This window comes from Syngnathus floridae, chromosome 16, assembly GCF_059516105.1.
Source record: "Syngnathus floridae isolate MCC-2025c chromosome 16, RoL_Sflo_1.0, whole genome shotgun sequence".
Taxonomy (NCBI): Eukaryota; Metazoa; Chordata; class Actinopteri; order Syngnathiformes; family Syngnathidae; genus Syngnathus; species Syngnathus floridae.
The window spans coordinates 11,263,020-11,291,004 of NC_142428.1; the positions used below are offsets into that span (position 1 = coordinate 11,263,020).

The following is a 27,985-nucleotide window of genomic DNA, read 5'->3' on the forward strand; positions in this document are numbered from 1 at the left end:
GTAATGCTAACGCGAATGCTAACGGCGTGCACTGCTTTGCTCAGATTCGGGAGCGCGGCAGGGGAACGTTCCAGCACAGGAGCAACATCGAAAAAGGCCTGGCGCTCCTCCGAAGCAAATCGGTAAATATTAAACCTGAGCCATGAGTTGGGATCGAGCCTCGGAAAGATATGATTTGAGTCGCTTGTCTTGTTGCGCTTTCAGATCAAACTGGTCAACATAAACATAACCGATATCATTGACGGAAAACCGCGCATCATCCTGGGCCTCGTCTGGACCATCATCCTGCAGTATCATGTGAGGGCAGCGTCGATTGATGTTCAAACCGCGAGCTCGGCGTTGCAGATTTTCAGGAGGCTAAGATAGATCTGATGCTTTTCAAGCACATGCCATGATGAAACCACTTCAAACTATCTCCAGACAAACTGTCAATATACAAGCTGTGTGTCCATTTTGAAAAGTATTTGGGTTCTATTTTCATCATTTTTGTCTCAGCTGGGTGGCTAAATGTAGTGCCGCTGCGCTGTTGCATGTGCGGCAAGCGGAAATGACAGCATGCTTGCGTCCATCCCATAGATCGAGGAGTTGGCCAGCGGACTTTGCTTCACCTCGCACCAGTCGTCCATGGAGTCTCTGGCCAGTCTGGACTCAGGGTCGTGGCGGAGTGTCGGCTCGGCCGGCGGCGCCGCAGGTTCCGTCCTCCGCCAAGGCTCAGCACTCCACGCCCGCTTCAGGCTGTCGGCCAAGAAGACGCTCATGCTGTGGGTCCGTGAGCAGTGCCACAAGTGCGTAGGCTTCCTGAGACCCAGGTCAATGGTTGTGTTGTGAACACGTGTTCGACGTGAAGCGCATGCCCAGGCAAGAAAACAATGCGATGTGGTGAAAAAGGCAGAGAGAGGCTTTGAAATGCACTCAGGTAGCAGTCAACACCCGGGAAAGAGTATCTCTGGGTTCCGGTCTGAAAGGGTGGCAAGAGCGCGTGAATGTTGGTCCCCAAGGTAAAAGATGGCCAAAACCAACCGGGCAGCAGCTCACTTGCGCAGATTGAGACAGAACTTGTTCGAGCAAATCTCTGCAAAACTTGACTCCTCTCCCTCAGTGCCGCAAACGCTTGCACGGCTTTGCTTTCAGGGCGGGATGTTCGGCAAACGTGAGAGACTTCAAGGGCAGTTGGCGTAGCGGCATGCTCTTCCTGGCCATCTTGTCGGTGCTCCGCCACGACCTGGTCGACTTGTCCGAGGCGGCCGGCAGAAGCAACAGGCAGAACCTGGACGAGGCCTTCCGAGTGGCCGAGCAGGAGCTCGGCATCCCGCGGCTGCTGGAGCCCGAGGGTGAGAACCTTTCATTTCCGACAAAAGACGAAAACGCACCCAAACTGAATCTGCGAGTATCTGAATCCACGGCCATATGCAGGGACCGATGTGCACGGAGCAAAATTTGTTTGTTTGTTTTTTTGAACGTCTTTTTTTTAACGCAAAGTTGCCCAAACAGCAGCAAATGTTGCAGAGAGAATGACTGACCTATGGCCGCTCACTATAATGTGCGCGCAGACGTGGACGTCCGGGAGCCCGACGAAAAGTCCATCATGACCTATGTGACGCAGTTCCTGCGCTACTCCAAAGACGTCTCAGAGGAGGATTCCCTGCAGGTCAGCCTTGAATGCATGATCGGGAGTTCATGTGTGTCCTGGGCTTAAGCAGCCCCTCAATCCACAATTTGCTCAATCAACATCTCCAGATGGGTGCGCTTGCAAATGTGAGCACAGTCACTCACTCCAAATTGGAGAACAATGAGCGCAAAAGATGAGCCTCTGAATTGTACGCCGATACATGAGAAGAACCGGTTCGGAGCGACTGAGCCTTTTTGGCCAAGCTCCGACATGGCAAATGCTCTCGTGGTTGGATGAAGCGCGGCGATGCGGGAATCATGTGGGAAGCTTGCGGGAAGTGCGCGGGAAGCGCACGGGAAGCGCGCAGGAAGCGCAGGGCCAGGCGCCTGGCCAAGCCTCGCCCGTGATGTCATTTGTGTGCAAGCCGTTGTGCTTCCAAAACACCTTTCTCCGCATGCACTTTGAAACCTCACCATCAAGCTTGCCTCAATGAGATGTTGACTGAGTGGGTCCTCAGTCTGGCTTTTGCCTCCTCCCTTTCTCGCCACCAGGACCCGCAGCCTCCCAAAGCGGCGTCTCCCGTCAGCCTACCCGTTCACTACACTCCTGCCATCTCGGCGTCGCCACTGCGGCAGGTAATTGGCATCATGCTGAGCTGCATTTTTGGGAAATGGCGTGGCAACTCTTCTTGGCAAGGAGCAGCCCCCTCTGATTCAGAAGAGCCCGTCGGCAGGCCGGGCCTTTCTGGCTACAGCCCAGCGCTGCCCTTTCTATGTAGTTTTTGCATTTCCTTGCTATCAAGGCAAGTTTATTACTAAAAAGGCAAAGTAGTCTTGTTCCTTCCCAGGTGAACCCTGAACGCAAGGCGCAGGAAGTATCGTGTTGGCTTCTGCGGGCACACGAGGAACTGCTGCAGGGCTGGGACTCCACCCGGGGCGAGAGCTACTGCGAGCGCTATAACGTATGTTGACCTTTTGAGACGGGTTTGGTCAAGGGGAACCCGCAGGTTTTGTGCCCATCCGTGCCGGGACGCCCTGAGTCGGAATCTTTTTTCTCATTGACATCAGGGACCTTGAGGATGCGGTTTCTTGTTTATCTTTCCAGCTGCTGTTCAGGCGAATGTGCTGGAATTAGCTCATTTTTGCGCAATCCAACATGAAGCTCCATTTGTCTTGCTGACGCGGCTTTTCAGAGACCCGCTTCACCTTTTAGCATTTGACTGCTCCCCCATACAGAGCACAGAGAACAAGGCAGAGCAATTTTGTCTGTTTGCCAGGTTTTCCACACCTTTGTGACGTCTTTCAATGAGCAGCGGCCGTCGATCGTGTCTCTGTTAAGCGCTGTAAGACGAAGCTCCGCGCCGAGCGAGGAGCAGCGAGGCCTCAAGGAGGCCTGGGATGCCCTCACACAAAAGGTGGGCTCCTCCTACTCTTGCTTCTTTCTTCTTATGTCAACTGCGGCTGGGCGGCAACATCAGCATCTTTGCGCCAGGAGTTGTGCCACCAAGTGTTAAACAAACGCAGATGGGTTTGCAGTCGCCATGGTGGCCCTGACCCATATGTTGCCTCAATGACAGCTGCACGAGTACCAACTGGAGTTGGATGGCAGCCTGCCAGCCCCTCTGGACGTGGCGGCACGTTGGCTGCGGAGCACGGAAGACCTTCTGGCCGAGGAGGACGGAGAACCCCGGGACCACCGCCGGGCCGCGGACCAAGCCAAGGAGAAACGGGAGCAACTCAAGGTGACGCTTTGTGGTGGGGGCACTTGCAAACCTTTGTGAGGGGCCAAGCGTCAGGGTTTGGACCCCAAAGCGCCAACAGAGCGTAGAGCTCCAGCTCGGTTCCCGGAATGGGAATCCCGGTATGGTGAGAAACTGACGGCAACGCAAGAAAACTAGAATTTCCAATTTCTGGGGAAATTGCGTGTGAAGGCGAAGAAGCTGAATAAATACTTGGGAAATGCTGCAGAATGATGTTAATGGTTGAAACGGGTTGAATCGGTCAAATAATGTAAGAATAAGAAGGGAAAAAACAAAATTTTGACAAATTTGGCGAGAATATTAAAGTTGAAAAGTTCGAATTTTAGGTAAGTGGGAAGATATGGAATAGACAGGCATACGATGCGCTGTTAAAAGTTGGAACGGGTTGAATTAGTAGAAAAATGCAGAAATTATAAAGGAAAAACAAAATTTGGGCCATTTGCGATTTGTTTGGGGACACTTCCAGTTAGTTTGGGGGCACTTCCGGTTCAATTGATATAACTTCTGGTTCAATTTAGGTCACTTCTGGTTTATTTAGGGAATTTCCGGTTTGTTTGGGTGCACTTCCGGTTCAATTGAGGTCACTTCAGATTTGTTTGGGGTCATTTCCTATTTATATAGGGAACTTCCGGTTCAATTGAAGTCACTTCTGATTCATTTTGGGTCACTTCCGGTTTATATGGGGCACTTTTGGTTTGTTTTTAGACACTTCCGGTTCAAATCAGGTCACTTCCGGTTCAGTAAACGTAACTTCCGGGTTATTTAAGGCACTTCCGGTTCAATTGACCTCACTTCCGTTTTGTTTTGGAGCACTTCCGGTTCACTTTCTGTTGAAATTGGGGCACTTCTGGTTTGCTTTCTGTTCATGTTGGGGCACTTCCTGTTCATTTTAGGGCACTTCCTGTTTGTTTTGGGGCACTTTGTATTCATTCTGGTGCACTTCGGCTCACTCCAAGATGGCCACTACACTGTGGAAGTGGGGGTGAATTGCATAGTGGAAGTGGGGGTGACGGGGTGAATTGCATAGTGGAAGGAGGAGTGGGAGTGAAGGGGGTGATTCTGGTAAGCATAAGGTGAACTGTTTAAAATTGGAACGGGTTGAATCGGTCAAATAATCTAGGAATTGGAACAGAAAAATGAAATTTTGTAAAATTTGTCAAGAATTTCAAAATTGAAAATCTTGATTTTTTTGGTAAGTGGGAAATTTTGAAATAGGTAGGCAAAAGATGAACAGTTGGAAGTGATTGAATCAGTTGAAAAATGTCGAGATGAGATGGGAAAAATGAAATTTGGCAAAATTTGGCGAAAACGGAAAATCTTTGGAATGAGAAAAATGCAAGCGCTCATCATGTGAATATTTCTAATACATCGAAAGTGGAACGAAGTGAATTGGATGAATTATGTGGAAAAAAAGTGAGGAGAATAAAATGGACGAAGAAGAAGAAGAAATTTTATGGTGTAGAACAGGCGTGTCAAACTAATTTTGGTCTGGGGGCCGCATACAGCTTAATCTGATCTCAAGGGGGCCAGACCAGTAAACTCATCTCCAAATTACATAGAACTAACAGCAAATCCACTCTTTTTCTTTTTATTAGTGCAAAGAAGAAATACATTATAAAACTCTTTAAATTAATTGTCCTTTTACACATTTAGTCAACAAATAGTTTTGTGTAATTTAAAAACAGTGCTCTGCATGTTAAAATACATCAAACACATCTAAATTTATCCATCCATCCATACATTTTCTGAACCGCTTAGTCCCCACGGGGGTCGCGGGCGTGCTGGAGCCTATCCCAGCCATCAATGGGCAGTAGGATAACACAGGTTGTAAATAAGCACAACAATACCAGTACAACAAGCACAGGAGTCACAAATTTCAACAGCAGCTGCCACCAGGTGCCAGAGGTTAGCCATGAAAAAAAAAAAAAACACTATCGTAGAACTTTGTCCTCTGACTTGGCCTGCTATAAGTTCTTCAGTGAATCCATAGCTTCGTTGATGTGGGTGTTATGTATGTGCAACCGGAAGTCTCAATATTGTGGCATACGCCACCTTGTGCTGCAGTCATTCAAGTCCAGGACCATCTTTTTTTGCAAGACTATTAATCTAATAGCCTGAATATCTCTGTTTTGTCCATCATTGACCTGCAGCGAGAGATTCACAAAAGCTTGAAAACGATTGTTCAGTGTTTCTATGAAGAGTGATTGTTTTCCATGTCCAATCCAAGGAAATAGCACATGGACAATTTTGTCTCCGATGGCCCATACTTTATGGCTGTCTGGGGACATTCATACCCCAGACGGGATCATGTGGTTCAAAGGTCCTAACAGCCCTGCGTCGACATCCAGGAGATTTGTGTGCCGTTGTCAGCTAATGATCTTGTAGGTGTGGTCTGTTACCCACACTGGTGCACACACTCCTGTCCAGTTGGCGGGCAGCATCGGATAAACCTTGTGACCACAAAGCCATCAGCCATTCCGTATGAAGTAGGTTTCATGGTGCGGCCATGTGGGTTGGAGAGCTGTCACCACTCGAAGTAGCTCTTCTATCTTGGCACTCGGTGATGTCCAAGGCTCCCATCCAGTTTCCTCCTGGAGGGCAGTCATCGTCAATGCATATGTGGGTTTGATTTCCTTGGATGAAACACTTGAAGTTAATTTCAGGTGGCCTTTTTCTAGTTAAAGTTAAAGTCAAAGTCCCAATGATTGTCACACACACAACTGGGTGCGGTGAAATTTGTCTCTGCATTTAACCCATCCCCGAAGGGAGCAGTGGGCAGCAGCGGTGCCACGCCCGGGAATCATTTGGTGATCTAACCCCCCAATTCCAACCCTTAATGCTGAGTGCCAAGCAGGGAGGCAATGGGTCCCATTTTTTATAGTCTTTGGTATGACCCGGCCAGGGTTTGAACCCACAACCTTCCAGTCTCAGGGCGGACACTCTACCACTAGGCCACTGAGCTGGTTCTATAGGCCACTTGTAGTATCGTTTGTCCTTTAACAGTCACATTGAGATTTATCCAGAAGAGCTGATCACACATTCCCTCTGCGAGTCCAGGACTGTAAGGGGTGGTATCACTGACGGTGACAGCACAGTGTTGATATCCAACTCCTCCCATCGAGGCCATACGTACATTTTGCTTCAGTAATGTTCATCACTTTGGCCTCTAGGTGAACTTGAGTGGAGGAAGGGGGGAGTTTGGAACACACATAGCACCCCTCTTGTGTGTGGGATCTCACAGTGAACTTCACATACCGGTACCAGGTGTTGGTGTTAATTTTTCGGGGTTCCATGGCCAGTCCTCATGGTTTTCGTTATGTGACCAACTCCTCCTTCGGTTGGTTGACCTTGTCAATGGGTTTATTCGGATAAGACAATGACCATAGCACGCTACAACCACAACGCAGCAGAAGATCCACCTGGCTTGTGGCGTCCCCATTGCTACTAGGTTAGCGGAGACACCGGAACATCCCGTTGCCTGTCAGAGTGGGGATCGTTGGTTGCTTCACTGACATTGAGACCCCCTACCCTAAACGATAGAGTCCCTTTGTACTCAGCCTTCCCCACCACTCCGAAATTAGGGGTCCAGGACTCTCTGTAACTTGTAGTGGCTGAGGTGAATCCAGCTGGGCCCTTCTGCAATTTTCACTCCGGTGACGGCAGTCAACAAGACTTGGAATGATCCCTCCCACCGGAGGCTGAAACGGCCACTACAGGTTAATTAAAGGCCATATCATAGAAATGTGTCTTTAAACGTGTCTTAAATGTTTCTAATGAGGTAGCAGTTCTAATATCCATTGGTAGGACATTCCAAACCTCTGGAGCCCGAATAGAAAATGCTCTAGACCCTGCAGACATTTTCTTGGCCCTTGGTGTCACTAAAAGACTAGCGTTTTGCGAACGAAGGGTACGAGACGGAACATAAGGAACAACTAGGTCGACGAGATATGAAGGCGCTAAGCCATGCAGTGATTTATAGGTTAATAGAAGAACCTTGAAGTCACATCTTAAATGGACCGGGAGCCAATGTAAGTTGGCTAATATTGGGGTAATGTGATCAAATTTTCTTGTCCGTGAGAGCAGCCTCACAGCAGCATTTTGTACTAACTGTAGACTTTTGATGCTGGACTTAGGAAGACCAGAGAATAATGCATTACAGTAGTCCAGGCACGACGTGACGAACGCATGTATAATAGTTTCCGCATCACCGGTCGAGAGGATCGGACGAATCTTAGCAATATTACGAAGGTGAAAAAACGCAATTCTGGTTATATTCTTAATGTGCTTTTGAAAGGAGAGTGTTTGGTCAAATATTACCCTGAGATTAGTTACAGTATTGCTCTGAGTGATAGTACGGTTATCTATAGTCATAGTGGTTTCCTTAAATACGTTTTGATAACGAGTTGGACCAATTATTAACATCTCAGTTTTATCTGGGTTAAGACGAAGGAAGTTGAGAGACATCCAGTGTGTTAGAGTGGTGCTCACTCTAACTTATTTTTGCAAGAACCACACGGAAGACAGTATGCCCTTTTAAACACCTGCAAGTGGAGAGTCATTCGTCGCTGTGCATACAGCGATGGTCGAATGGTCTGACTCAGGCCTTTTGCAAGAGCATTTTTATTGAGAGAAACAGGGTGGGGGTGAGAGTGGAGGTGAGAGTGGACAGGATGGGGTTGAAGCCCCTGACCTCTGAAGATAGGACAAGCTGGGTTATTTATTACAGGTTACATCCCAACATAAGCATAGGATCAAACTAATCAAGCTAAGTTATTTATTACAGGTTACATTTCAACATAAGCATAGGATCAAACTAATCTATCAACCCTAACACATTGCTTGATCTCCGCAAGGCACACCTCAAGATTACAACAGTCCCCCGGATCTGTCATTGATAACGGCATATATAATTGGGTGTCATCCGCGTAACATTGAAAACTAATATTATCTTTACGTATTATGTCCCCAAGCGGAACCATATAAATATTAAATAGAATTGGTCCGAGTACCGATCCCTGTGGGACACCACACGTAACATTATAGAGCTCAGAGGACGAATTGCCATGGACCACTCGGTGCGTCCTGTCTGATAGATAGGAATAGAACCAGCTTAGTGCTGACCCTGAAATACCAACACCACTATTAAGACGCCCTAATAAAATATCGAAGTCTACAGTGTCGAAGGCAGCACTAAGATCAAGTAGTAACAATACCGATGAAATGTTTGAATCCATAGCTATGAGGAGATCATTAGTCACTTTAGCAAGTGCTGTCTCAGTGGAATGATTAGCTCTAAAACCAGACTGAAAAGATTCATATCGATTATTGGCGACCATGTAATCAATAAGCTGCTGCGCTACTACTTTTTCAAGAAGTTTTGCTATGAATGGGAGCTTTGAAACTGGCCTATAATTACTGAGACAGTCCGGGTCAAGATTTGGTCGCTTAAGTAACGGTTTAATGATTGCGGTTTTAAAGGCTGCACTATCCCAGAGGAGACAGACAGATTGATTATATTTAAGACGGACGGTCCTAAAATTTGAAATAATTCTTTAAGTAGTTTGCCTGGAAGCGGGTCGAGTAAACATTTTTGTTTTGCCGCATTAACCAATTATGTAAGCCTTTCAAGGGACACGCTTTAAAAAAATTGAGAGATTGCATGATCATCAACGCCGGTAATCGGTGGTCTCGACTGAGCGATTGGAATGGTATTCTTGATCTCATCCCTAATGGTTTCAATCTTTCGAGCAAAACATTTCATGAACTCGTCAGCTGAGTGGAAGGAGCTATCAGGGGTCTGCTGGCGTAGTGTTAGCTTTGCCACTGTATCAACTAGGTATTTAGGATTCTTTTTATTGAGATTAATGACTTGCAAAAAATAACGAGTTTTTGCTAAGATAAGTGCATCTTTATATTTCAGGAGGCTGTCCTGCCATGCCTGATGGAAAACCTTAAGTTTGGTTGAACACCATCTGCGCTCATGCTTTCTACATAATTGCTTAAGCGTACGTGTTTCATCTGTGAACCAACGGAGTAGGCAATCTACGGCGAGTTTTCAGACGTAGCGGCGCCACAGAGTCGATGGCATTTAACAATGTCGCATTGAATTAATTTGTAAGATATGTGAGAAATATGGCAGTTGCCGGCGACAGTCACTCAGTTGCAGTCATGGAGTTAATATTACGGCTGCTATAATTCTGATTGTCAAAACAGTAGTGTATGGCAGTACTGTTATATTTGAGGTTGCAAGTCCTCTGTATAATACCAGATCTAAGGTATTTCCATTCTTATGCGTTGCTGCCTGTACGGCTTGCGTAAAACCAAACGTATCAGTTAAAATCTGAAACGCTGAAGTAAGTGGCTCTGACGGTAAATTCATGTGGATATTGAAATCGGAACCCTCCTAAACAGCTTGGAAAAATGGACAAGAAAGAATCTAATCCCTTCTTCGATTAATGAAAAAGAAGCTCTGTTTTTTTCTAGCCCGTTCCTTCCACTGGGACTCGTACCCAAGCTGTTTATTGGCTCGAAAAACGGACAAAGAAAAATCTACACCCTTCTTTGATTAACAAAAAAGAAGCTCTGTGTTCCTTAGCCCGTTCCTTCCACTGGGACTCAAACCCAAGCCGTATCTTGTGCACTTTTCACTTAAACATTTCACATTAGCGCTTTCACATCACATGGGCCTTTAACTTGCTTGTCCCTTGGTTCGTTGCACTTTCGGATCCCGTCAATCCGCTGTTGTCAGACGCAGGCAGACTTAAGATGCTGGCCCAGCGAAGAATTCACTTCCCGGTACTTTCTTTACCAGGTTTTGCTAATGGACGCTGGCCCATCGACGGTGTGCAGCACGTCATCCACTGTCCGTCAGCAGTCGGGTATGCTGGGATCCGGGTCACGGCACCAAAATGATAGAGTTTTGCCCACTCTACCTTTTGTGCAAGAACCACACGTGAGACAGTTTGGCCATTTTACGCTTGCAAGCAGAGAAAGCCATCAGCACGCTGTGCGGTACAGAGGTGCTTGAAAGCAGTCTGACTTTCGCTTCTTGCAAGAGAATAATTATTGAGCGAACGCAGGGTGGGGGTGAGAGTGAACAGGTTTCGGGGGTCACCTTTGCAAACTGGTTAATCAGTGCAGAGGATCTTAGCGCTTTGTTTTACAAGGTTGTGGAAACAGATACGAGTGGAGCATTCTAGATAACTAAGCAAGAATGTTTCCACATCATTTGGAAGGTTTCAACAGCTGAACGTCGAAACTTCCCAGAGTCAAGGAAACGTAGAAGGTTTTAACAAAGTTAATGATTCTAGTCAACATTCCAACATAATCATACGATCACAATAATTTGTCAACCCAACCAGTCCCTTTTTTGTCCGATTTCCCCTCATACGGCTTTGATGCTAATGCTACTTGGGTTAGGGTTAGGGTTCGGGTTAGGGTTAGGGTTAATTAGGTTAATTACGTAGTTGGCTTTCACCGCAGCATCACTGACCTCTCGGCTCCGGGTGAAAACAGATTGCTGTTTCCTCAGACCAACCAACATTTCATTTACCTTCTGTTTTCTCAGTTCTCTGTGCAAGGTGTTGTATTTCTCGCCATGTTGAGTATCATAGTGGCGCCGAATATCGTACTCCTTAAGCACCGGAACTTGCTGCATGCACACCAGGCACACGGGTTTCCCATTCACCTCCGTGAACATATAGGGAGAAGTCAATTTTTTCTTGAAAAATCTGACACTTTGAGTCCACTTTTCTCTTTTATGACAAACACATTTTGCTGATGAGGGTGCCCGTTCCAAGAGAAAAAGCGGGTAAAGCGATTGAACTGACTAAAACAAAACACCTCTCACCAACAACATAGGAACTGCAGATTTGAAAGAAAATTAATTTTATTCTTTTTTTTTAATAATGCAAATTTATCCCCAGGCCGGACTAAACCCCCTGGCGGGCCGGTTCCGTACGTTTGACACCCCTACACTGTAGAATAACATAAGTGTGCTCCACGTGCATATCAGACCTAACATTGCTTCTTATGTATAAAAGCAGACTGAAACAACAAAGAGGGCATATCATGTTCCAGGTGTGCCTTCAGGAGATATCCCAGCAGATGAGCACATTCCAAGCCTTCCAAAAGCAACAGGAGTACGGAACCATGCTGGTTCCTTTTGAAAAGATAGAGGATCTGAAGAGGAGGTGGGTAGGCATGATTTTAGTCCAGCAAATGTTCCTTTCTTTTGAGTTTGACTTGGGCGTCATCACTCAGCCAAGCTTTTTCCCCGGCCAGGTTCACCGGTGTGAGAGTGAGCGCCAAGTACCACGACATCCAGCTGGAGTACCGACAACATCGTCACACGGTGCTGGATTTGCTGAGCCAGATAGGGAGCCGAGTGCACTTGTGGGCCAGGCCTTACCTTTCCCCAGAGGCGCTTAGGCTTTTGCTGCACGACTGGCATGTGAGTTGTCGCAGATTCGCTTTGTCATGGAATGGAAAAAATTGCAGGGTATTTGATGGTGGCACCTTTGTACCACAGGAGCTGGTCACTAATCAGGAACTTCCTTCCTCGCTGGAAGCCGCTCTCCAGCAGCTGAAGGGAGTCTCGGAGATATACTCGACCAAGTCTGCTCTCGGTAAGATATGACTTGCCCGAGACTTCCTGGCGAGACTTCCCAAATCCATGGCGTGTTGACCTGGCTTTCAGCTGCTGACTACCGCCACGTTTGTCAACAAGAGACACTGCTGGAGGAGGACACAGTGGCCGCGTTGGCCCAGGTCAGCTCAGCCAAGAATACGCTGGCACGGGTTCTGAGCGCCTGGGACTCCTACAGCGACGAGTTCAGCAGCATGCAGGCGTGGCTGGAGCAGGACTCGGACGCACGGGGCTGCGGCTCCCGATCCACGGTACTCACCAGTAGGGATGGCTTCCCGCCAAGCTACCAAGTTTGCTGGCGTGACAGTCGTCATTTTGATTGATCTTTGTTATAGAAATGGAATGTTTGCTAAGCCATTTTTCAACAATTTGCATTTGGAGCCACTGCACATTTACTGTGTGAATATGCAAAAGAAAAAATGGTGGAAGAATGTTACCGATATAAAAAATTGGCATGGGGTGGCCACCCAGTAGCGCCACGCCTGACACCAGGGAAAGGCCATGCCCCCTCTTCTAATGGAAATGAGCCATTTCCGACGTGTGTTTTTGACACCAAGGCGACTGCGGAGAGCGTAGCTGAGTGGGCGACCCGACATGCTCACCTGAACGAGGTGGCAAGCTTCCTGATGGAGTCGACCGACCCACGGACCAGCAGCAGCCTGGAAGAGGAGTTGGTCAAGCTCAATGCCCATTGGGCCGACATTGTCCACAGAAACACAGTTGAGAACCTTGGTCCCGTCGTAATGGTTGGTGTGAGCGTGTGAGCTGTTGTCTTCCTCTCGTGCCTCATGTCTCCCTCTGTTTGACACTTTGGGTCCAACTGGTGAGCCTGTTGGTGTGTTTTCCAGGATTGCAGCGCTGACATCCAGAGCAGAACACCACACGTTCAGGCTCTTCTCAAGGAGACCACACTTCTTCTCCAAAAACCCGTCCAAACAATGTCAGGTCCTCTACGCACCTACAGGAAAAGAATACAGGTCACAAGAATTTAGTTGTGAAGTCATTTTGGAAACAGCATGGCTGTTGTAGCTTAGCTTGCACACACCATTTTGCACCAAATGCCCTTTCCCCAATTGTTGCCAGCACCATCCTTACACACTGAAGCTTTGAATGAGGAGACAATCGACAATCTAGTCAACTTTCTGTATTGAAGTTCATGCACTAGCGCAGGTCAAAGGTCAACTACCTTTTCCTTTTTTTAAATACTTTTAGTGCAGTGGTTCTTAACCTGGGTTTGATCGAACCCTAGGGGTTCGGTGAGTCGGCTTCAGGGGTTCGGCAGAGCTGGTATGTCATTCCTCCCTCCGCGGATGGCCGAACACACCTGAATGTCGTGTAAATTCGCGATAACGCATATCTGAACTGGTCTTGCAAAGGCAACAGCAGAAGTCACATTGATTTGCTGGTATGTCATCCCCCCTCCCTCACCCCCACGAAAGAGGGGTTCGGTGAATGCGCATATGAAACTGATGGGGTTCGGTACCTCCAAAAAAGTTAAGAACCACTAAAATTTAGTGGATGTGAGTCTCCTGGGATGCGCAGGTCATAGTGTACAGGGGTACAAACGAGACAGTAATAATGTGTGCTCGCACAGGCACACACACACTCACACACACACACACACACACACACACACACACACACACACACACACACACACACACACACACACACACACACACACACACACACACACACACACACACACACACACACACACACACACACACACACGCACGCACGCACGCACGCACGCACACACACACACACACACACACACACACACACACACACACACACACACACATCGACTGGTCGGGCACTCCTAAAGCGCTATGGGAATGCACTCGCTCCATTTAGCAGTAGAACACTTTGATGGTGGCGGCGCACATATTCCTCTCATATAAAGCGGTTGGGATAATGGACGGATGGATGGATTTTGGCCGTTGCAATCCCTGGCACGTAGTATTTCAGAAACGGTGCTGAGTTTGAATCATCTCACGTGTTTGTGTTCTGTCCGTCAGCTGCTCTTGAGGAGGCTGAAGGACGTGGATCCGGAGGCACTTGTTTTTTCCCCAGAATCTTCTGTGGGGCAGCCGGAAGAAGTGAAGATGGCCGTGGCTGAAGTATGTCATGGCCCGAACCCTTAGCCCTCTATGAACGTCCCAGATGATGAGCTGTGCACCGCTGGTGGCCTCAAGGCCGTGCGTGTGACAGAGTGTGTCTGCTTTAATCAGGCGAGCGAGACCCTGTGCAAAGCAGACCGCTTGTGTGCAGCGTTGCAGTGTAGTATTTCGTCTCTTGACACTCGCTTGGCCGAGCTTCTGCACTGGGAGACGGAGGCTCAGGAGATGCACCAACTACTGGGGGCCACGGAGCAACAGCAGCAGCAGAAGCAGCAGCAGCAGTACCCGAGAGTTCAGGTGAGATGATCTATCAAGCGGGAGTCTGGTGCTTTTCCCATAGGCACTCTCTTCATTGGACTCTTGTCTATTCCTGCAGGTCCTGATCTCCCGTGGCCTTCAGCTGGAAGGTCAGGTGGTGACAGAGGAGCAAGATCTTCAGGCCTCCATTAGGGCAAATCAGAAGAGCCCGCCCATTCCCTACTTGCAGACCACTGTTATGCAGGATCGAGTGCAAGCGGCACTGGCGCAGTCACAGGCCAGTGGTCTTGTTCTTGGTGTTGAGCTTCTTGGGAGAAAGAGACTGAAGACATTCAAACGGACGCATGACATAAAGATTAATTCCATCGGATTTTGTTTGCCCCATTACAGAAGGCAGTCAGGATGCTGAACAACTTGGGAGCGAGCAGAGACACAAGCACAAGTCCTACGGAAGGTCGTTCAGCCAAAGTCTTCATCCGAGTCGAAAACACAGCTCCTCAACGACGGCAGCTGGACACTGCGCCGCCGCCGACATCCCCCGTGGAATTACATCCATGTCACGAAACGTTTGTGTCAAACGTAGTGGTTCAACATTGCGGAGAAGGAAGGATGAGTGTGTCTTCCCATAGCTCTGCGCAGCAGATTCCAACGGCAGAGGCTCCGACTCCTTCCTGGACAGGGATGAGTGAGCAACAGCAGACCATGGAGCTAAACAGCGGAACAGCACAGCAGAAGCCAAAGTGTCACCGGCCTCACGTCCAGGTACAAGCCAAAGAAGAGCCAAAGGTAGGAAAGATGCATCAAGACGCTGAGCACCAACTGACAGACGCCAAGGAATGTAAAGCGGGCCAGTATGTGTTCACACACGTGGAGGTTGAACCAAAACTCCCACTTAAAGCTGAGACACGTGAGCCGATTTCATCTCTCCGCCCACAATGCAAAAAGGCCCAGGCCGTTAAGAACCGCCCCTGGCTCCAAAACAGGTCGCAGGTTTGGCTTGAACCTGCCCTGCAAGGCCGAGTTTTTGCTCAAGGGCACACCTGGGCCCAAGATAGGCCCATATCCCCAATGCAGGACATGAATCTGCCGTCTCGCATTCAGGTTGGTTGTCATCCGCAGTCGTGGGCCCCTGTTGGGCCAGACTCCCCGATGCCACTGGCCTGCTCCCAAGCCAAACCTGAAACTTTGGTCGGGGCTCAGGCCAGTGCGGAACCAAGGCCCCAGCCTGAAAACCAGGCACAGGAAATCCTGCCACATCAGTACCAGAGTCAGATGCCCCGGAGCAGTCCTGCCCACACGCAAGCCCAAGCACAGACGCCACCTCAAAAGTCTGTTGCTCCATCTCAAGCCAAAGCAGAGCCCATAGCAACGGTCCATGTGGCTCCAGGCCAAACGCACGCCCGGACCCAAGTAGGCAGCTGGTCTGCCAAGTCTGCGCAACCTGGGGCTTTAGTAGAACTCCAAGCCCGGCCTCCGCCGCTCATACAGGAGCCTCAATGTCAAGACGCAATTCAGCACAGGCATCATACTCCCCAGCCGGTCGTTGAAGCTCCACAAGCACCGCAATTGGCCCCGAACGCTCGACCGCAAAGACCTTACATGAGGCACTCTGGCCATTCGACCATACCGCAACCATCTCCTCTGCAGCAGATGCCGCTGCACTCTCACGCCCTTGTCCAGGCGGGGTCTCTGTGCCAAGCCAGGCCCCAGAGTCAGCATTCCCCAAGGCGAGCCGCCGTTTTCACACTACCGCAGTGCGTGCCCGAGCAGTTTGCGACTCAACTACTATGGCAATACAAAGCGGAATTCCAGTTGACTGCTCAGCCCAGAATTGCAACACTGACCCAAGGCAGTGCTTTAGCTGCGGCAAAGCCTTTGCCCCAACCACTGTCGCCTCTAGTGACTGTTGAGCACCCGCTCGGACCTGCGACCTGGTTTCAACCACAGACCCAAACGGCACCCGAACCTGACTCCCAATCTCCGGCACAGGCGATGCTCCAGGTCAAGCTTGCTCCACAGGCTCAGGATCCATCGCAAGACAAGCAAAAAGATTCTGTAGCCGTTCTGGAGTCTCATATGTGCGTGCGATCCCGGGAAGAATCGCCAGACGTCCTGGGTCCTCGGCAAGCCTACACCAAGGCCCAGGCTTTGGCTCAAAGCAGTTTTGAGAAGGCCAAGCACTGCCTGCAGGAACACATTCTGGAGGCCGTCAGTCATCAAGCGGCAGTGACAAATGTAAGTGGGATTCTTGGCAAAATCTGAATATTTGTCCTGTTAGGAGAGCTCAGCTGACCTAAGCAAAATGGACACCTGTGTAGACTCTGAGGACACTGGATCCAGATTTACTGGAGGAATTCCTGAGGACAGCCAAAAGCATGGAGGCCTTCTGTACACCTTGGCAGCTCAGAGACATGCAGCTGTTGACACAGTCTTTCAGCGCTCAGTGGGAGGTAGGATTTGAGAGCTTCATTTTGGTCAAAATGCTTTTCAGTCGTTGCTCTGAGAGCCATGCACCCTCAAGGCTTACTTTTCATCCGAGGGCGACGGTGCTCGAGCGGGCCAGCGAGTGGAGGCCTTAAGCGAGCTGTGCCACGTGATGAGTCCGCAGGACGCCCACCGCCTGGCCCACACTCAACTGAGCGATTGTGAGAGTACCCTGGCTGTCATCCAGCGCCAATTTGGCAGCGACCAACAAGCACCGCAGCCCGACGAGCGGTGAGACGGCCCGGGTCGCTCGATTCTCACAAAGAGCCGCCTTTCTGCTTCTTTTTGGAAAGAACCTTTACTGTTTGACAGAGTTGCTGTCTTCAAAGTGGAGCAGACTTCGTCCGTCAAAAGCATGCCCCTCGGTACACCTCAAATCCCATCTGAGGTAACATCGTTATTGGAAGCACATGTGGGCTAAGGCACCACTGTTAAGCTTTTTTGTGTGTGTAGCCCAAAGCAGTAACTGCTGAACAAAAGGTTCTAGGTCAATCTTCTGTGGATGAAGATGGCAACAGAAAGGAGGCTTTAGAGAAGTGAGCGCAGCAATGGAGCTAATACAATGCTTGAAATGGCCTTTGCTCATCGTGCTTTTGTCTTTAGATATGACATTTCCATGAACTCTCTGCAAGTCCAGCTATGGAAAAATGAGCAGATCATGGGAGATGTTCCCTCAGACTCGATGACTCTAAAGGATCTTCGCTCACGGCTACAAGAACTCCAGGTACCGTTGGCAACATTTGCTCAATTGAAAGAAAGCAACGGAGAGAATCCAGCACCTTTATTTGACAAGAGCTGCAGATGTAACACATAATGCGTTGGCACCACCACAGACAATTGAACACCATTTCTTCTCTGGTAGTTCCTGAGGCAGGACACAGAGTCCTTGTGGCTTGAGTTTACAAAGCAGGGCTCCCAACTGCCTGGTCGAGAGCAGGAGAAATGCCATCTTCAGAACCAGTGGTGGGCCCAGCAGGCGCAGCTTCAGGGAAGAGGTGGTTCCCTCGGTGCCGCACTTAGGCAGATTGACTCCACTGAGAACCACATGGTGGACTTCACAGAGCGCCTTGAGCGTTATCTGAGACAAGCCAAAGACATCAAGGCCTTCATGCTGACTGACGCCAACATCTTGAAAGACATCAAGGTCCGATGGCCTCCGAAGTGACGTAAGGAATTTTGTCACCTGCCAGCAGATCCTAACGTCCCCCCCCACCCCCTTGTAGGAACTTGACGAAAACATCCAGAGTGAATTGGATCAGCTGGTCCGTCTGGATCCAGAATCCAGCAACCTAGACCCCAGAGACTGCCTCCCTCTCTCGCGGGAGGTGGAAGCCCACAGATGCAGCCTGTATCAGCTTGGCCAACAAGTTCGCAAAAGCGAGGCAGCTGCTCGCGCTTTGGACCGCTTTCTCGTGTCCCTTCGCACGGTGAAGGAAGACATCGACCGACCTTGCGCCGATGCCAGTTGCGCCAAACTGGCTCTGGACAGCCTGAAAGACAAGGCACCACAGTTAGATCTCCTGCTGCAGGGGGCCCGGTTGACGGTCACCAGGGATGGTTCTCCTGCGTCCTGCCTGGACATGGTCAGTGTCCTGCTGAACAAACTGGAAGAAGCTGACAGTGGACCGCTCAAGAGAGACGCTCGCAGCCAATCTTTGGGCTTGAGGAAGAGGACCCTGTTGGAGGAACTGAGAAAGCTTCGGGGCACAGTGGAAGCACGAGGCCTAACAGAGGCCACCGTGCCAGCCGTGCAACACAGGTGGGCCTTTAGCCATGCAACGCAGGGGGGCTTTTACCCGTGTAACACAGCTGGGCCTTTAGCCATGGAACACAGGTGGGTCTTTAGCAGTGCAATGCACGTTGGCCTTTCGCAGCCTTTAGCAATAAAGGTGCGTCTTTAGCAGCCTTTAGCAATACAGGTGGGCCTATAGCAGCCTTTAGCAAAGCAGGTGGGCCTTTAGCAGCACCCTTTAGCAACACAGGTGGGCCTTTAGCAGCCTTTAGCAACAACGCCAACAAGGACGTGTTCTCAATCAGCACGTCTCGCCATAGGCTTCGGGCTTTGTCTGACTTGGAGGGCCAGCTGGAGACTCACAACTCAGAGATCCAAGGTCTCAAGGAGCTTCCCGAGTGTCAAGGTCAGAACCTCCTGGAGGAGCTGGAGGCCGAGTACAACTCGACTTTGATGTCTTTGGCCGACAGGTATGTCCGCTTCCTGCTCTCGCCCCATCCAGTTACTGAAGTCACTGTGTCCAACAGCAAACACCAGTGTGGCGTCCTGACCCAGCTGCTCAAGACGTTCCAGAGCTGTCGCAGCCATATGAGTGGCACCGTGCTGAGAGCTGAGCAGACTGTCGGCGAGCAGGCCTCGTACATGGGCAAAGACAACCTATGCAGGACCATAGCTAAGGTGAGCCAAAAGCTGGACCAGCACACGTGAGCTACCCAAAAGCAGAACCAGTGCACGTGAGCTCACTTGCTCAAAGGGTGCTGGCCGGGCCTTTGCTCCGATATGCTCATCCAGGTGGTGGACATCAAGGAGGACCTGAGTGGTGTCGGCGTGCGCATGGATGAGATGAGGACAGTTTGCAGGCAGCTGCAGTCCCACCTCAAGAAGTTTCCAGAGTGCAGGGAAGCCGCGTTTGAAGCGGAAGCTGACACGCTGATGGACACCTGGCTGGATGTGAGCGCTTTGCATTCCACAATCCACCAAAGCGCACTCCATTCCTAATTTGTCCCCTCCCGTGCAGGTGACGGAGAAGATAGATGCATACATGGACAACCTTCAAGTGGGCTCGGAGCTGTGGGACAAGGAGTTGGCGTTGGGTGCAGAGATTGACAACTGGATAGCGTCCGAACTGGCCCTGTTTGCAGAGAGCCACCCCTTCCACAACCAGCAGCAAGTCTTAGCCTTGAAGGTGAGCTTCAAACACGCCATTTAGAGTCATTTAAAAGATACAAACCCGCTGAATCCATTTTTAACACGTAGGAGGAGATCCAGGTCTACGAGGAAAACATCCAACATTTCCACAACAAGTGCGAGGGGATCCAAAAATTGCTGCAGAGTCACGAGTCTCCGCTGGAGCTGCAAGTGAGTCGGAGCACCTTAAAAATGTTTGGAGGACCAAGAACCCTTTCCCATGCGTGGCCTTCCCTTCTAGGTGATGGAAACGCAGTTGAGGAAGAGGTTGGAGCAGGTGAAGGAGCTGTTTGCCGACTGCACCGACGTCTTTGAAGAGCTGATGGTGGTGAAGAAACATCTCGGCCAAAAGCTCCAGGCCTGCCTCTCGGCCGTTGAGAACATTCAAGGCTCCGTCAGTAAGATCCAAGCCTCCCAACCAGATGCGGAGGCCCATTTACAGGTGTGAGACGCAAACTGAAAAACTTAATGTTGATCATGTATCAATGTGACGACTCCCAATCTGGAGAGCTAAATAGCGAGTGTGCTTCTACTTTCAAACTCCTTCCTCTTGCATTCGCTGGAATCAACCCTCAGGTGGTATTGGCAATTTGAATTTGCCCACAATGCATTGCACCGTACTCAGCATCAGTGTCCCTTGTTTGTTGAGTGCCATCAGCCAGTACCACAGTGCAAGGAGTTGGGAGTCCTCCCGTCCCGTGTGTACCCATTTCATTCTTGGTTCATACGTGTGTACGTGAGGTAGGCACAGTGCCAAGTCTTTGCTGCCTCGAGCAGACGTTCAAGTGCGGACTGCCTGTGCTCTCGCCAAGGCTCACTTTTGATGAAGGAGCTGTCATCAGAGACTTGAAAGCAGCCCCCACATTACAGAGTAATGTCGCATATCACTGCACATCATATTGCACCAACTTCCCGTGCTGCTGGTCTAATGCTTGACCTGCATCTAATCTCATGAACCCCAAGTGTTACTTGCACTGCCCTCTGTTAAAAAGCAATAAGATCAACCCTGTAAGGATGCTTTTGGGGCTTTTTGTTGTTTTTTGCCCTTACGTCCAACGCAATAGTGGGTACGGAACAAACCGTGACTCGGCTGAACCGTCCTGCCCTAAAAGTAGGTTTGATTCTGTCCCAGTCTCTTGCATCGTTTGCGCACTTTGTGCTGTTTTGCTCAAGGATTTGCACGATGGCCTCGAGGCCCAAGAGGAGCAGGCCGAGTTGGTGCTGAGAGAGATGGCCCTCGTCTCCGGCGTGGCCGGTACACAGGTGCTACAGGAACTCTCGGAGGGTTGCGGGCAACTGATGGACGCCATCGCTCGCGCCAAAGACGCCATCAGGCTCAAGAGAGAGGAGAAGGGCAAAGGCCCGTTGGAGGTCATCCAAGGTCAGTCCATAGAGAGATGGCGTGGCATCTTCCTAAGCGAGCGATCGCCTATTGTCTTTTGATTGCCTCGTCCAGATGAGAGGCAGTCTTTTGAGGGCTGGTTCCAGGACCTGCGGCTGGCCATCCAGGTCTCTTTTGAGGAGCCGGAGAGCAGTGCTAATGTAGAAACGGCGTTACAAAAGCTCACAGTGAGTGAGCCACTCACTTGACACCGCCGCTCCGCTCGGTCAAGTGAGGAAGAGGGGCCAACAGTTTGCCTGCTCTCCCTCAGGGTTTTTTGAAGGCCAACCATGCCGAGCACCGCCTAGAGCAGCTGAAGGAACATCTGGAAGGAGGCCACCTGCAGATCCATCCTCAGCAACTGCGTGAGCTCAAAGACTGGCTGAACGAGCAGTATGAGGAAGTGGACACCTTCAAGGCGCGCTGTCTGAGCAGGCAGAAGCAAATGGAGTCCTTGAGTCGGGACATGAAAAGGTAAATGGCACAAGACTCTCATCTGAAGACAGGACGTAACCAACAGTGACCATTGCAGACTCCAGACGCAGTGTGATGCTTTCCATGAGTGGCTGCGGGTTCAAGAGGAGCTCAGCGTGGCACCCAGTGCGGCCCAACGGCTCCTCCTGCAGGAGAGGTGATCCATCGCAAAATAAAATAGCCAGTGTATTTTTCACACTCCGAGCCGCTGCTCTGTGTGGCAAAATGTTGAACCGCGTGGCCTTTAACGTGGTGCGGTGTATTAGTGGATTTTCATCGACGCTTTACCCGCTTCTCGTCGCGTATGACCAAGGACGTCCATCCATCCATCCATCCATTCATCCATCCATCCATCCATCCATCCATCCATCCATCCATCCATCCATCCATCCATCCATCCATCCATCCATCCATCCATCCGCTTATCCGGGGTTGGATCGCGGGGGCAGCAGCTTTAGGAGGGACTCCCAGACTTCCCTCTCCCCAGCCACTTCATCCAGCTCATCCCGCTCCAGAGGGAGGCCCCGGTGACCCGCGTCCGGGCGAGGGAAAACGAAGTCCATTTATTTTAATCATCATAATGGGCTTCTGTGAGCCGTGCTTTGTCTGGCCCCTCACCTAGGACCCGTTTGCCATGGGTGACCCTAACAGGGGCATGAAGCTCCCGACAACATGGCTCCTAGGATCATAAGGGCACGCAAACCCCTCCACCACGATAAGGTGACGACTCACGGAGGGGAATTACGCAGCATAAGCGACAAAAGTGTCGGGGTTGGCCCTCATACAGAGCGACAGAGAAAGCAACAGAAAGGCCCAAGCATCTTGGGTCGCATTTTATTGGAGCAAAGTGTGCGAGAACCCTGCCGGGTCACCCAGGCATCAGTTGGTTCGTACGGCAGCAAGAGTATGAGGAAGGCATTCGTGCCTCCGGCGTGCTTGGGGGGGAGAAGCATCTGCAGGTGTTGCCAAGACCTGTGCTAAACATTGGTGCCGGTGTTTTTCTGCTCCATGTACTAGAACAAGAGTGGGCAAAATTTTTGACTAGCGGGCCGAATTGGGTTCCAAATTTTGACCAGGGGGCCGAACCAGGAGCAGATGGATGTAGTGTTTGTGTGAAGTAATATTAACGACGTGTAAAGGTCATTGCATAAAAGGTTTTGACCTTTAGTAGATGGTAATGCATGGATAGTCAAAAAACTTTTTGAAAACAAATGCATTTATTAACAGCTTTAAAAAAATATTTCACCAAAAAACTACTATCAGTGATTCTTATTAAATACGACACTGTTATGATGAATAACATTTTCCATCACTTCAGCGCCTGCAGGTCAGATTTATGAAATATGTTTATCTAATGAGGCGAAATCACATCCAATGGCAAACATTCTGACCAAATACATCATCTTGAAGAATCAGTGAAAGAATACATCAAAATAAAGTAATAAAGAAATCAATAGTATTGTTGGTTTTGCTTTTTTGCTAGTGCATCATAGTCTGGAGTAAAATTTGTTGTAGTAATTCTTAGGATAGAGCCGAGGTGTTGGTCCGTTAACCTAGATCTGTGACTGGCTTTGTTGACGTTCATGTGGCTGAACGTCTTCTCACACACGTAGGTCGAGCCAAATTGTCCACTCTTTTTTTAACATTCGGCACTCAGTGTCCACCTTTCTTTTCTTCGGGCCACTCATTTTAATGGAAGGATTCCAGGGGAAGGTTTGTGGGTGGCATGAGCGTAAAACTGTATCTGAAAGCTCAGCGCGCGAATTACGAGAATACTGACGTCACAGCCTACGCTCGAAATTCGGCACTGATAGATGAAATAGAGCGCGGAGTGCGCCGCGTCCGTACTACTGAGTACGCACACACACTTGTGAGTGTGTACCGAGCTTTCTGACACGGCTCCCGGGAGTAAATGCGTGGGCGGGCGCTTCCCAATCTACTGGGGAAACATAGTAATTGCAGGTAAAATGACCCCCCAAAAAAATAATAATACAATTTATTCAGGTTTGGCGGGCCGGATTAAACGGCCCCGTGGGCCGGATGTGGCCCACGGGCCGTAGTTTGCCCATTCTGTTCTACATAGGTGACCTTCACACTATTGTTATTCCTGTCATTTATTATTATTATAAGTGTGAAGGTGAAGACCTTCACACTATTGTTGTTCCTGTCATTTATTATGAGTGTGATGGTGAAGACCTTCACACTATTGTTATTCCTGTCCTTTATTATTATTATTATTATTATTATTATTATTATTATTATTATTATTATTATTATTATTATTATTAGTGTGAATGTGAAGACCTTCACACGATTGTTATTCCTGTCCTTTATTAGTGTGAAGGTGAAGACCTTCACACTATTGTTATTCCTGTCCTTTATTATCATTATTAGTGTGAAGGTGACGACCTTCACACTATCGTTATTCCTGTCCTTTATTATTAGTGTGAAAGTGAAGACCTTCACACTATTGTTATTCCTGTCCTTTACTAGTGTGAAGGTGAAGACCTTCACACTATTATTATTCCTGTCCTTTATTATTATTATTAGTGTGAAGGTTAAGCAAATTCCACCATTTCAACAGAAGGAACCCTTGAACCCCACTTCCAGTGTGGCAGCCATCTTGGATTGACCCTGAAGTGCCCCCAATGAACCCAGATCTAACCGGAAGTGCCCCAGATCAAATCGGAAGTGCCACAAATCAGACCGGAAGTGCCCCAAATGAAACCAGAAGTGCCCCAAAAAACCCGGAAGTGACCTTTTTAAGCTGGAAGTGACCCCAAATAAACTGGAAGTGACCTGAGCTAAACCAGAAGTGGCCTAAATTAAACCGGAAGTGCCCCAAATGAACCGGAAGTGACCTTTTTAAACCGGAAGTGACCTCAGCTAAACTGGAAGTGACCTAAATTAAACCGGAGGTGCCCCAAATAAACCGGAAGTGACCTTTTTAAACCGGAAGTGACCCCAAATTAACCAGAAGTGACCTCAGCTAAACGAGAAGTGACCTAAATTAGACCGGAAGTGCCCCAAATTAAACCGGAAGTGATCCAAATAAACCGGAAGTGAAATCAGGTAAACTGGAAGTTACCCCAAATCAAACCAGAAGTGACCAAAATAAACCGGAAGTGACCTGTTTAAACTAGAAGTGACCCCAAGTTAACCAGGTGACTTCAACTAAATCGGAAGTGACCTAAATTAAACTGGAAGTGCCCCAAATAAACCAGAAGTGACTTTATTCCAACAAGAAGTGCCCTAAATGAAACCAGAAGTTACCTAGATATAACATTTGCTCTAACTTTTTAACAATTTTTGTCCGATTCAACCCGTTTCAACTTTTGAACTCCAAAGTGAATCTCTTGAACCTGTAGTTTTCGTTTTGTTCCAAATTTTAAAAATTTTGGGCGCATTTTTTTTTTCAATTTCCATTCGTTCTCTATGAGGCATTCTTCTACATTTTTTAACCGATTCAACCCGTTCCAACTTTCAACTGTTCATCTTTTTCCTACCTATTCCACAACTTCCCACTTACAAAAATTCCACATTTTCAAATTTGAAATTCAACCAAATTCTCCAAAATTTCGTTTTTCTACTCTAATTTCTGCATTTTTCAATTGATTCAGCCATTCCAACTTTCAACTGTCCATCTTTTTTCTACCTATTTCGCAACTTCCCGCTTACCAAAAATGACAAGTTTTCAATTTTGAAATTCACCCCAAATTTTCCAAATTTTCTACATTTCTCAAGTAATTCAACTCGTTTCTACATCATTCTGCAGCATTCCCCAAGAAGTCATTCATAGTCTTCGCCTTCACACGCAATTTCTCCAGAAATTGCATTTTCTAGTTGTGTGAAGGCGATGGCCTTCACACATATGTTATTCTACTCCATTCGCTTTATTATTGTGTGAAGGCGATGGCCTTCACACATACGTTAATCTACACCATTTACACTTTATTATGATTATTATTATTAGTGTGAAGGTGAAGACCTTCACATGATTGTTATTCCTGTCCTTTATTATTATTATTAGTGTGAAGGTGAAGACCTTCACACTATTGTTATTCCTGTCCTTTATTAGTGTGAAGGTGAAGACCTTTTCATTTTTCTACTCTAATTTCTACATTTTTCAACCGATTCAACCCATTCCAACTTTCAACTGTTCATTTTTTGCCTACCTATTCCACAACTTCCCACTTACCAAAAATTCCAAATTTGAAATTCAACCAAATTCTCCAACATTTTGTTTTTACTCTAATTTCTACATTGTTCAACCGATTCAACCCATTCCAACTTTCAAATGTTCATCTTTTGCCTACCTATTCCACAACTTCCCACTTACCAAAAATTCCAAATTTGAAATTCAACCAAATTCTCCAAAATTTCGTTTTTCTACTCTAATTTCTACATTTTTCAACCGATTCAACCCATTCCAACTTTCAACTGTTCATCTCTTCCCTACCTATTCCACAACATCCCACTTATCAATAATTCAAAATTTTCAAATTTTAAATTCAACCAAATCCTCCAAAATTTCATTTTTCTACTCCAATTTCTACATTTCTGAACCGATTCAACCCATTCCAACTTTCAACGCTTCATCTTTTGCCTACCTATTCCACAACTTCCCACTTACCAAAAATTCCAAACTTTCAAATTTGAGATACAACCAGATTCTCAAAAAATTCATTTTTCTACTCTAACTTCTACATTTTTAACCAATTTAACCCATTCCAACTTTCAATTGTTCATCTCTTGCCTACCCTACAACTTCCCACTCACCAAAAATTCCAAATTTGAAATTCAACCAAATTGTCCAAAGTTTCGTTTTTCTACTCTCATTTCTACATTTCTCTACCGATTCAACCCATTCCAACTTTCAATTATTCATCTTTTGCCTACCTATTCCACAACTTCTCACTTACCAAAAATTCCAAACTTTAAAATTTGAAATTCAACCAAATTCTCCAAAATTTCGTTTTTCTACTCTGTCTACATTGTTCAACCGATTCTACCTATTCCAACTTTCAATTGTTCATCTTTTGCCTACCTATTCCACAACTTCCCACTTACCAAAAATTTCAAACTTTCAAATTTGAAATTCAACAAAATTCTCAAAATTTTGTTTTTCTACTCTAATTTCTACATTGTTCAACTGATTCAACCCATTCCAACTTTCAACTGTTCATCTTTTGCCTACCTATTCCACAACTTCCCACTGACCAAAAATTCCAAATTTGAAATTCAACCAAGTTCTCCAAAATTTCGTTTTTCTACTCTAATTTCTACATTTTTCAACCGATTCAACCCATTCCAACTTTCACCTATTCATCTTTTGCCTACTTATTCCACAACTTTCCACTTCCCAAATATTCCAAACTTTCAAATTTGAAATTCAACCAAATTCTCCAAAATTTCATTTTTCTACTCTAATTTCTACATTGTTCAACTGATTCAACCCATTCCAACTTTCAACTGTTCATTTTTTGCCTACCTTTTCCACAACTTCCGACTTACCAAAAATTCAAAATTTGAAATTCAACCAAGTTCTCCAAAATTTCATTTTTCTACTTTAATTTCTACATTTTTCAACCGATTCAACCCATTCCAACTTTCAACTATTCATCTTTTGCCTACCTATTCCACAACTTTACACTTTCCAAAAATTCCAAACTTTCAAATTGAAATTCAACCAAATTCTCCAAAATTCCGAAATTCCACCAAATTCTCCCAAATTTTGTTTTTCACCTCTGTTTTCTACATTTCTCAAGTAATTCAACTCGTTTCAACATCATTCGGCAGCATTCCCCAAGAACGTATTCATAGTATTCGCCTTCACACTCAATTTCTCCAGGAATTGCATTTTCTAGTTAAATATGACACTATTATTATGAATAACAGTTTCTATTACTTCAGCACCTGCAGGTCAGATTTATGAAAGATGTTTATTTTATGAGGTGAAATCACATCAAATGGCAAACATTCTGACCAAATACATCATCTTAAAGAATCAGTGAAAGAATACATCTAAATAAAGTAATAAAGAAATCAAAACGGCAACACGGTGACAGATATCTGAAAATCAGAGCAGAGTTTTAACTCACAAACACCTGGGGACAGAGGTGAGGAAACGGGAAACACTTCCTTAAAGTCGGACTTAAGAACTTTGAAAGTTAAGATTAGTCGCAAACAAATGGTGCATCAATGTCCTTGAGCATCCTGCATTGTTTGAAAATGAGAATCGTCGCTAGTTTCAATCCCCGCTATATGTACAAATCATTTTCAAAATGCTTTTTTTTTTTTTTACAACAAACTTGAGAAACTCCCCTT

General features: G+C 47.4%; 1 protein-coding gene across 1 annotated transcript in view; it reads left to right on the plus strand.

Annotated features, from left to right (window-relative positions):
* Positions 1–27,985, plus strand: part of syne2b (spectrin repeat containing, nuclear envelope 2b) — a 75,504-nt gene that overhangs the window by 16,783 nt on the left and 30,736 nt on the right. Inside the window, exons 5-40 of the mRNA XM_088401460.1 lie at positions 45–122; positions 205–297; positions 577–785; positions 1,132–1,331; positions 1,551–1,648; positions 2,161–2,244; positions 2,457–2,570; positions 2,886–3,023; positions 3,186–3,350; positions 11,448–11,560; positions 11,652–11,820; positions 11,899–11,995; positions 12,067–12,266; positions 12,573–12,734; positions 12,864–12,992; positions 14,040–14,141; positions 14,253–14,438; positions 14,518–14,676; positions 14,790–16,634; positions 16,718–16,849; positions 16,939–17,114; positions 17,196–17,271; positions 17,337–17,419; positions 17,487–17,607; positions 17,746–18,027; positions 18,107–18,642; positions 18,936–19,085; positions 19,143–19,293; positions 19,408–19,566; positions 19,634–19,801; positions 19,873–19,974; positions 20,045–20,245; positions 20,977–21,184; positions 21,260–21,372; positions 21,456–21,658; positions 21,717–21,815. Coding sequence (XP_088257586.1) covers positions 45–122; positions 205–297; positions 577–785; positions 1,132–1,331; positions 1,551–1,648; positions 2,161–2,244; positions 2,457–2,570; positions 2,886–3,023; positions 3,186–3,350; positions 11,448–11,560; positions 11,652–11,820; positions 11,899–11,995; positions 12,067–12,266; positions 12,573–12,734; positions 12,864–12,992; positions 14,040–14,141; positions 14,253–14,438; positions 14,518–14,676; positions 14,790–16,634; positions 16,718–16,849; positions 16,939–17,114; positions 17,196–17,271; positions 17,337–17,419; positions 17,487–17,607; positions 17,746–18,027; positions 18,107–18,642; positions 18,936–19,085; positions 19,143–19,293; positions 19,408–19,566; positions 19,634–19,801; positions 19,873–19,974; positions 20,045–20,245; positions 20,977–21,184; positions 21,260–21,372; positions 21,456–21,658; positions 21,717–21,815 — 7,301 coding nt within the window. The remainder of the gene's footprint in view (positions 1–44; positions 123–204; positions 298–576; positions 786–1,131; positions 1,332–1,550; positions 1,649–2,160; positions 2,245–2,456; positions 2,571–2,885; positions 3,024–3,185; positions 3,351–11,447; positions 11,561–11,651; positions 11,821–11,898; positions 11,996–12,066; positions 12,267–12,572; positions 12,735–12,863; positions 12,993–14,039; positions 14,142–14,252; positions 14,439–14,517; positions 14,677–14,789; positions 16,635–16,717; positions 16,850–16,938; positions 17,115–17,195; positions 17,272–17,336; positions 17,420–17,486; positions 17,608–17,745; positions 18,028–18,106; positions 18,643–18,935; positions 19,086–19,142; positions 19,294–19,407; positions 19,567–19,633; positions 19,802–19,872; positions 19,975–20,044; positions 20,246–20,976; positions 21,185–21,259; positions 21,373–21,455; positions 21,659–21,716; positions 21,816–27,985) is intronic.